This window comes from Lytechinus variegatus, chromosome 3 (genome assembly GCF_018143015.1).
Source record: "Lytechinus variegatus isolate NC3 chromosome 3, Lvar_3.0, whole genome shotgun sequence".
Classification (NCBI taxonomy): Eukaryota; Metazoa; Echinodermata; class Echinoidea; order Temnopleuroida; family Toxopneustidae; genus Lytechinus; species Lytechinus variegatus.
Window position 1 is genome coordinate 15,307,679 of NC_054742.1, and position 10,518 is coordinate 15,318,196.

The 10,518-nt window shown below is 37.6% G+C and overlaps 1 protein-coding gene across 3 annotated transcripts; it reads left to right on the top strand.

Annotated features, from left to right (window-relative positions):
• The first annotated feature begins 1,176 nt into the window (after window positions 1-1,176).
• LOC121410311 (zinc finger protein 616-like) lies at window positions 1,177-10,446 on the top strand. Of its 3 annotated transcripts, none has more exons than XM_041602312.1 (2): window positions 1,177-1,580; window positions 6,740-10,446. In XM_041602312.1, exon 2 carries the CDS (start codon window positions 6,775-6,777, stop codon window positions 9,520-9,522), a length of 2,748 nt encoding a protein of 915 aa, XP_041458246.1. In that variant the 5' UTR covers window positions 1,177-1,580; window positions 6,740-6,774; the 3' UTR covers window positions 9,523-10,446. The 3 variants fall into 3 exon arrangements, with proteins under 3 accessions (XP_041458246.1, XP_041458245.1, XP_041458247.1); XM_041602311.1 differs by having other exon boundaries at window positions 1,179-1,576; XM_041602313.1 differs by lacking the exon at window positions 1,177-1,580 and adding an exon at window positions 3,859-4,367.
• The last annotated feature ends 72 nt before the right edge of the window (window positions 10,447-10,518 follow it).

Below are 10,518 nucleotides of genomic sequence, written 5' to 3' on the forward strand. Positions count from 1 at the left end.
ATCTATTTTCCAATTCTTCCCCTCACCTTTTTTTTTTCCTTTCGAGTTCGGGCTGGTCGTTACGAGGCTGTAAATTACACATCATGGGTAAAATACCTCTTTCTTACTTTTCTTTCTGTTTTTCGTAGTTTCTATCAATGTAAAGAGTACACTTTTTCTGCAGGTTGTAAAAAAATAGGGGGGCCGGCTCGGCCCCCTCCTGGATCCGCGCCTGCATATATTATCATGCATTTGATGAATGAAATACAATATATCAAGATATGATTGGATCAGTATTGATGAACTATTACATTCATTGTATACGTATTATTTCCTTTATTTATAAGGGTTTTTCCTTGTTTTGTATGTTCTACCCAGCTTTCAATAAATGGCTGACCCATCCCTACTCCCCTGTGCACTTTCAACTGCGCTCTGCCGCCCCTGATCTCATTAAACGGGTAATACGAGCGCGAAGCACAACTTACACTCTTTAAACAAATCGGTCAAATTGACTAGACCAGTAGTCACGGTGGTGCAACTGATTTGTCTTGTCACATTTCTGACATATATTCTAGTCAGAAATAACTGTTCTAGTAGAATATTAGAAAATAGTCAAATATGACTAGAATAACAGTTGCATCCAGCTGATCCTATTAACTAGCGCCCTTTGGCAAGGCGTCAATCCACACTTTGCCACTCTCACCCATGCAGGTGCTAATTGGGTACCAGTAGGAAACAACCGTCATTGTGGTTGGTTTAGCAAGTTTGCGCTAGGCTGCTTGGAATGCTCCCGGGAATGCTATGAATCCAGTGACCGGGTAATAATTGTGAAGCGCTTTGAACAGTTGTAGATTTATATAATAAAGCGCTTTATAAATGCTAATTATTATTAATAATCAGCATTTGCAACTACTTCATATAACTTGACTGGCTCAAGAGCAAATGGAACTTTTTTCCATTAACCCCCCCCCCCTAAATTAAAAAGAGAGATTGTTAGGTTCCAGTTAGACCAAGTTTACTTTTCAGCAATCAAGAGAGGGCCCACACCAAAATGAGCTCAAAAATAAAGTTTTTGAGCGCTCTAAAAAGCAATATTCCTAAAGGACGAACAAGTCCATGCACCCCACTAATAGGCTTTTCAAATTGCATTTAATCCCGGGATTATGAGGGAAGTACGTGGGCTGAGCTTAACCTCGGGAAAATGGTGGGGCTAAGACCCCCCCCTTAATAGTCCCACCAATTTCCCAAGGTTAGGCTTAGCTAGCCCACTTCGTTTTCACACTACACGTTTTAGCAAAGTTGACTAGCACCATAGACTAGAGATGTATACTAATTATTAGTATATAAACTATGACTAGCACGTATTAATACAGTTCCCAGCAGCGATTTTTAATTTCTGGTATTCTTGTTTGGTTCTCTTAAAGATACCGTATACGGTACGCGTATGTGGTATACGTTTTCTGTCGTATCCCCGGCCTTTTATCATGTATCAGGTTAAGGATTATTTAGCGGTTTGATTATACAGGAAAACTGCTCTATATGAATGAAGAAATATGCTGCCGACGAGGACGCGAGAGCCACAGACTCCATGTTAATCGTAGGTATTAAAAACGTAGGCCAAATCGTGGTTTTGGGAACCACTCGTAGATTTGTGTACGCGCACTTGTGTACAAAGTGAATGGCGGTGGAAATAGGGAACCGTGCGTGTGACTAAATAAAGCACTGCTGTATGAAGTGAACGGTGGTTCCCTATGCCAAAACGTATTTGAGCTTTCTTTAAAGTGAATAGTTTTTGAGGGAATAAAGAAGATAACTTTGTAGTTTGGGAACCCAGGCCAGGCATTAATTGATCAGGGAGGGAGCTCCTGCCCGCTTAGGCAGGTCGGAGCCCAGGGGCCGATTGCACGAAAAGGGTCTTTCCAAGGACCGTCTTTCGTGTACGTGTCGCCCATCTTTTATGATGCGCCATGTGAAAAGCATTTTAAATAAATCATCTGCAAACATATTCATTCGTTCGTTAAAATAAACAATATTTGTTTATGAAATGATGTGATATATTATGAAATTGTATAAAATTTGATTGAAAAGCAAGCTAACGAATCTTATTCTTTATCGTAAATTTAAAAAACACCCCGCTTATAGCGTAACATAAAAGATGGCGACACGAAAGACGGTCCTTGGAAAGACCATTTCGTGCAATCGGCCCCTGGGCTCCGTCTTACAAAGAGTTACGATTGATCAATCGCAACTATGGACAGCCAGCGATGTTAACATCTATAATGCATATTTGTTCAAAATATTTTCTAGCTGTGAATTAGACAGCTGGCAGCCGTCTGTTTCGAGTTTTTTAACATTTAAAAAAAAATTTTTCCTCGTACACAGACGGCTTGCTATCGTGCAGCCACCATTAAGGGACTTGCAATGCAAAATCCCCCCGTCGGGGCTCTCCAATTTTTGTCTTTAATGAATACAAATTTTGAAAATTAATGCGACAAAAATGCAAATTTATATTCCCTCTTGGCATTAATTGCCCCAAAACGGAGAAAAATGAAGTTAAAAGGAACAAAAACAGTGACTTACCTCGGCTGTCGCGCAAATTCACTTCCCTGTTTTATCCGATCTTAAGTACATAAACATATGGCCATTGAGTCCCCTGTACAGATCGCGCTAGAACTTTGGTCTCTGTATTTGGTGAATGAAGCCAACGGAGTTCAGCTGAACAACCAACAAAACAGAGACCGAAGCTTTTGGTCTAGCTGTGAATGTGATGTATATATTCATGCATTCATTGTTTTCTTGAAAATTCACTGCACTTTGCATAAAAAGGACATTGTGCAAATTTTTTGTAGAAAAAATATGACACTATTTTACTGGATTTTCATAGAGTTACGATTGATTGAATCAATTGTACCTCTTTGTACAACAGGGCCCAGGAGTGGACCGTGCAAAACGAGGGAAACATTAGGGTAGATTGGGGTCTCAATAGTAATCTTATGATTAAACAGAAATTATGCACATACCGGTACCACGTACGGTAGGACTCCATGATGATGTCTTGACATATACTTCTTCATCATGCCTTTTCATGGAGTCTTGAATCCCTTTCCATATAGCCTTAAGAGAACCAAGTAAATACAGATGGATTCCCCTTGGAAATCCATCTTTTTTATTAAAAATCACGTAATTGGTCGTGATTTAATTTACCTCTACACCTTCCTACACCTAATACGTAGGAAGGTTTAAAAAAACAGGAAAAAACGGTGAAAAATAAAGGTTTCTTACCAGACCGATGTCGCGTAGACCTAGCCTGGGGTGTTTTGGTTAGTGAAAGTCATATACTGTACGTATGGTCACTCCCCACTAACGCCTGGATTTGCTTTACATGCCTTTCCGTAGCGGACAGGATTACCCGTGTTGAACCTAGACCTAAATCACCAATTTTAGTTTTAGTTTTTCGCCCAAAGTTATGTACATGGGCAAGTTTTATGTTTATTCCCATTTTTAAAATTCTTTTGTACTTTTCATTCACTAAAATTATACAAATTGAAAGAAGTTAAGAGCAAGAGCGTTCACTTACCCCGTCTGTTTACTCCGCCATTTTTGTTTCTTTTGTTATTGATACCTAGATACACACGCGGTAACACGCGTGCAGAGTTGCAACTTAGATTTTAAAAATACTTGCGTAGATGCAAGTATTTTTTTTATTCCAAGTTGGCAGTTGACTGCCAACTTGGATTAAAAAAATACTTGCACCTGCCGATAGATATCAGGAATCGCAAAATATTTGTTTTAATCGATAAATATCATATAAATTACTTTATGATATTTATCAACCGAAACAAATATTTTACGAATGGTGATTTTAATTGACAAATGCAAGTATTTTTTTTTTGCAAAGGACTGAATTTGTAACTTAAATGAAATGAGCCAGGAACTTCCTCCTCACTTCTGACACATCTGCATTTGCTATACTACTGTGATTGAGCTGCAGCTTGTAAGTTTGCTATGCAATGGTGTGAGGCTTGGTACGCACGTATGCACTGGCTGGGTCCAAACATGTCAGGAAGTTTTATAGTTCTACATTTGGTGAATCTGACCTGCACATTCTGAAATAACAGAATCTCTGGATGTCCTGCTCCTAAATTGTCAACAATAACTACGGAGTGTGCTGGTACCTTTCACTCCTTAGTAGCACAATACTTCATCTTTGTCATTGAGTTTTATTGGGTCACTATCGCATACAAGAGATAGTTCCATGAAGTCAGATGCAAAGGCTACCACCTACTGTGTGACTTCCTTCTTCAGTATAAATGCAGAAGAGGTTATTTCACTTTGGAAAGTCTATTGAATGATGTCAACCTATTGAGGTTAAATGGCATGAACTCAAGGTATGCTTGTGTGAAGAAATTATTCAAACTATTAAATATGGAGTCGTTAGTGTGTGTTGGGTCCTCGAGTGCAATGCTTTGGAGATACAGTTTCAAACCATCATACTGTTCTAATATTCTGTCAATACATGCCTTCAAAGACAACCATCACGTTTTGCCTGCCCTCAGAATTTTATGCTTTTCAACCTCGAAGAATTCCTAAAATTTTAAGGTGACACATCGTTAACTAATTTAAAGTGAGACTATATGTTGCAACATAGATCCTGTAGAGACTTTAGCAACTCAAGGGCAGCATGAGATGAGGAAAGATGTATCAAGTGACATGAACGTTTGATTGGCAGTACCAAAGAGTACTTCCTTTTAGAAGTTGAGAGGCAGAATAATTTGAACCAAACATCACATTGCAGGTGTCTACAGCTGTGCAAAATGCGATTACATTTTCCATCGGAATGTTCTTTCTTTTCCTGTAAAAACTTCATTAATGAAATCATGATGGGATTTGCTTTGCCATTGGGAAGACCTGTTAATCCTTTTTCTAAAATCCCAATCCAATATTCACTTTCCAAAATTTACAATGAGGTACAAACTTTCCACTATTTATGTCATGCTTCTTTTCCAACAATGGTGAAAACAGGATCTTGCAGTCACTTATCCACAAATTTGGTGTCATAGCCCTTTCCTTACTCTTGACAGTTGAAGATGAAGAAGATGATGTACTTTCCCCTCCCACATTATCATGATGATCACCTGCTGTCAAATCACTACCATCTGCCTCTGGCTTTCACTTTCTTTTATCCATGACAGATCTAGAAATTCAAATGAACCCAAATTTAATAGTCTTCAACTTTGTTTTCATTCAGATTTTACACTTAATAGTCTGGGACTTGATGACATTTTACTTGCAAGTAATTAGTGGTGTAGATCTTGACCAGATCCTTATGAACAAGCCATATCTAAACCAAAGAATATAACCGAGGATTTTTTAGGATATAGATCTAATTTAATTTAATTTGATTTTGGTTATAATATTTAGCCAAAGCCCAAGGCCCGGCCGAGCATCCAACCCAGGACCAGAATCAATCATGCCATTGCGTAATATCAAAATGGCATGCTATGACGTTCATGTATATGTAGGATGTGGTGCTCTGACAATCCCTGTACACAGAGATCACCAACATTAATAGTTTAAGATTATAGAGAAGTTAGATCTACATCATACATTGACTAGGCCCAGATCTAGTAATATTTCATTAATAATTTTTTTTCCCCTCAAAAGCAAATGAAAATACATTATAATTAGTACCGGTATTTTGTCAGACAGTGTGAGGTTTATTGTTGGGAACTTTTGTAATTTTCTCTTAGATATGGCCAGGACTTTGAAAAACTTTGATCCTCACAATGAAAAAATCCAAACATAGCTAAAATGGCTTGCACGTGAAGCTCTGACTAGATACACAGCAGTCACCAGAGCGCGAAGATAAAAAACAATAAAAATACACCTTCCGCTTGAATTGCACATCAGTCCCTCTTCCAGGGCTATAGACATTGCAGATAATGAAATCAGTTTGATACACTTTAAACACTTTAAAGCGCCTTCATTTCTTAATTCATTGTGAAAGTATAATCTTAGTAGTTTAATCCCCACAAATTATGGACGTGTATATTTCTGACAAACATTTTTGCAATCATGCAGTAATGAGCCAAAAAATTTTAGGGGGCCAGATATGGCGTATCGTACCAAAATTATAAAAAGTTGTAAACGAGCAGAAATTTTGACATTTTTATTACAATTTTTGTGATAGATTTCGACATAATACTCAGAATATATTTTTTCACCCTTCTCTCTTTCCATTTATTTCCTTTTTCTCTTTTTTTTGTCATGATCTTTTTTTTTGGTGTGGGGGATCATGAGAGGCCATCACATACCAAATTAGCACAATGATTCAAATGAACTTACGGGGGAGGGGGGGGATTGGCTTTCAGCCCCCTCACTATTTGCTGCGTTAATTTTATTTGACCGCTCTACTTACGTAGTTATTAGTCTCACGCGACATTTGAGACCAAATTAGTGACGCCCTGGCATGCAACATTATGTAAGTGCATGTCAAACAAAATGTAAATATCTTGTACAAAGTCAATTTCATCTAAAATTCATAAATAAGTGATTATTCTCATTTTTATTGACAATGGTCATTTAATTTGATTTATTTATGACTGAAATAATGTGCAAATTTTTGTCATGATCAAGGGCCAAGATCCCCCCCCCCCCCCGACTTTAAGCTCACAAAATAGCCCAGATAAGTTAGGGTGAAAAAAATTCAAATTAATCTGCAACACTTAAGAGAGTTGTTTTCTTTTTGCTTTACTTACAGTTGTCCTACACTTAGAGTAATTGGTTTGCAGCAATATGAGTATGGAAACTACTTCCAGAAGGTCTCGTAGGTCTGACCGCAAGCTTCCAGCCCGTTACCGTGATGATTCTATAGCAGTTTCACCAACCGCCCAGCAAAGAACAAGAACCCTTACGCAGACTAGAAAGTTAAAAGGTAAAAAATGTGTTTCAACTCTGCAATCTGTTGGTAATATGTCATCAGTTAACACTCCTGAAAACCAAATACCAAGCTTTAAAAAGGAGCCAGATGCATTGCAGATTGAGGGTTCACCTCTCAAGGGAGATGGTAAAATCACAAAAGAAGTGCTTCAATGTGAAACCAGTGAACATACATTTACCAAGCACAACAATTTATCCACTGAAGCTGTCATGGAAGAAGATGATGTTGACAAGAAAGTACAAATGTTAGAAGCTCAACCTCCTAGAAAAGAACGAAAAATTTGTAACATATGTGAGAAGAGCTTTGTCGACAAGTATACACTCTTGGTGCATCTCCGCACACATACAGGGGAAAGACCCTACCATTGTACTCTCTGTGACATGAAGTTCTCTCAAAGAAGCACATTACAGTTTCATATGGACACACATTCTTGTACAAAGCATGAATGCTCTGTTTGTGGCTACAAGTTTACACAGGCAAGGAGTCTTAAGAGACACATGTATTTTCACACTGGAAATAAAGAGATGAAAAGAAAATTGGTCAACCAGGATTTGAAAAAAGTGTATGTTACTACTGTTGAGGAAGCAGGAAAGAACATGACTGAACTTTGTGATAAAAATAGGTTGTTTGTGCAGATGTATGAATGTAAATTCTGTAATAAACATTTTAAAAGAGTTGCTGAGCTGAAAGTGCATTTACGTGTACATACAAATGAGCGCCCATATTGCTGTAAAATTTGTGGGAAATCTTTCAAGCAATTGTGTCACTTAAATGGTCATCAGAAAACTCATGACAAATCAGGAAGCTTTGCATGTATGGATTGTGGTAGCCATTTCTCTCAGTTAGAGAATCTTCAAAGGCATCAAGCTAACAAGATATGTGCGGGAGGGAAGGTATTATGTAGGAAGAGAGGTAGGCCTCGTAAAATTGTTAATATTGAGCAGAAACATGATGAGAGCAAAGTGGTAGTCACTGATGAGACCGATATACATGTAGCTGATAACAGTTCTTCACAACAAGCTTTAGAAAATGTACAGGTACATGAATATGTTGATGACATGAAGTCTTCAGAAGATATCAAATTTGTTGGTAGTGGCCCTTTTGTAAACAAAGAACAGTGTGCGAATGTATGTGAACTATGTGGACATGCCTTAGGAAAGAATGATCAACAACACAACTGCTCAAATGGAAATGAAGAAACAGTCTTTTGTGATATATGCAACAAGAAATTCAGGTCATTGAACTCTCTAAATGAACATTTAAAATCTCATTCCCAACATAAGCCGTACTCATGTGAAAATTGTAACAAAAGGTTCAAAACCCTGAGAAGCCAGCAGAATCATGCCGGGAGAAACTGCTGTACTGGCCATCGTCCATATCAATGTGATGCATGTGGAAAGTCCTTCATGTATTCAAGATATTTGAAGACCCATCGATGTCTTGATACGCCTGTCAAGGTTTACTCATGTGGTGATTGTGGAAAGATGTATAGGAGACGAGATCGCTTAATAGAACACATGCGTGCACATACAGGAGAGAGACCATTTGTCTGCACTATATGTGACAAAACATTCGCAAAAATTGCAAATTTTAGGTTGCATCAGCGAGTACATACAGGGGAAAAGAAATATGAATGTTCGCATTGTAAGAAACGCTTTGCTCATAATAGTACACTCCGTTATCATGAGACTACACACAAAACTGAAAAAGCCTTCCAATGTGACCAATGTGACAAGCAGTTTCCAAGGTTGAATGCTCTTCAAGCCCATAAGCAAGTTTGCCATGTACATCGAGATGATCAAGTTACAAGGAATGGGTATATGTGTGGAAATTGTGGCAAGGTGTATCAGCATCTAAAAAGGCTGATGAAACATCACTGTGAGGCAACCAGTGGGAAACGATTTGTTTGTAAGTTTTGTTGTAAGCAGTTTGACAGGGAGAAGCAGTTGGATGTTCATCTGCGGATACATACAGGAGAAAAGCCATATAAATGTGACAAATGTGGGAAAGGATTCTCTCAGTCTGGTGGCCTCACAGATCACATGGTCTGCCATACTCGTGAAAAGAAGTTCCAGTGTGACCTTTGTGGTGCTAAGTTTTTACGAATGAAAAGTTTACGCAAACACAAACTTATCATTCATACTGGTGTTGAACCACAGATCTGTAAACTCTGTGGGGCAACTTTTAAGTACTATAAAGCGTTGAAGAAACATGAGGCTATTCATGAAACGGAATCAAGGAACTTCACAGACATCCTTGAAGACATTGAACATGCTATTAACAATGCATCAACAACACAGGTAGAACCATCAAATGAAGGTACTGTTGTGCATGTAGTTAGTGATATTGATCAGATTGACCAAGTGGCTGAAGTGGTAGTCCAGGAAGATGGAACTTGTCAAGAAGTTATCATTGCAGATCATCCAGGAGATGGCCATGTATTTCACTTATTACATGATCCAGAACAGCTTGAAATTGAGCAGAGTATCCAAGAAATTCAGATTCAGGCTCAGCTAGAGCAAGAAGTAGACATGACACATCAGGTTTTAACTCCTGATGTTACAGCAGTAGACTATCATGAAGAAGTTGTTTCTGCATCCTAAAAAAAAGAAATCTGAACTGTGAATTGTTATTTGTGATAAGTTCTTTTTGCATTAGTCCAATAAATATGGTCATGAATGAATATGTATAATGAATATTGACATGATACATTTTCTGCATTTAATAAAGTTTAACACATGTTTAAGGATTTTGGTTGAGGATTTTGGTTGCATAATCACCTCTGCACTGTGTATTATATTCCCTGCTTATTTATTAAAGGACCTCCATCATGAACTATAACTGTACATGCACGGTTTGGTAATATAGAAATCATTTATGATACTCATTTACCTTTGTAAGATTTTGATAGAGTAAATGCCAGGCTCTTTAAAATTCTTGTTGTCATATAGGCCTATATATATCTATTCCTATATGTTACAGTTCATGCCAATGAAAGATATAAACCAAATAAATATGGCCTTCAGAGGTTATGGTAAAATTATGTTCGTGTGACTTCCAAAACCATAGTTCAACACCCCCCCCCCCGGCAACCTTATAATTTGTTGCCTTTGATAGTAGAGCTATTATCCATGGTACAGTAAGTGTTCATTATGGTTGCTGAAAGTAATGGACTTTTGTTCCCAAACTTGCAAGTTACCTATAATTAAAGATCTACTGTATGGCATAAGGATTTCAAGACAGCATGAAATATCAAGTGAAAGTATTATAAACTTCATGTGATTTTTTTAAAATGCTTAATCTTTTTATGATTTTACGTAAATGGCTACAAACGGAATAGAAAAAAAGCAGTAAACATTTAAGACCATTTGCAATTTTTTTCCCTGTAATGTACCATGTAACAAAAATTACAATAGAGAGAAGAAAAGTATGTAGTTAAGAGATGGGTAAAATGATGAGAAGAGAAGGGTTACATTGAGGCTGATCACATCTTTACCATGTTTGCTTCTTTCCTTTCCAGTGCTATGAGAATCACACTTTGATATCTTGGAAATGGAATTCACTGTTATATCTTGAGAAAGCATAGTTCATCAAGCTTG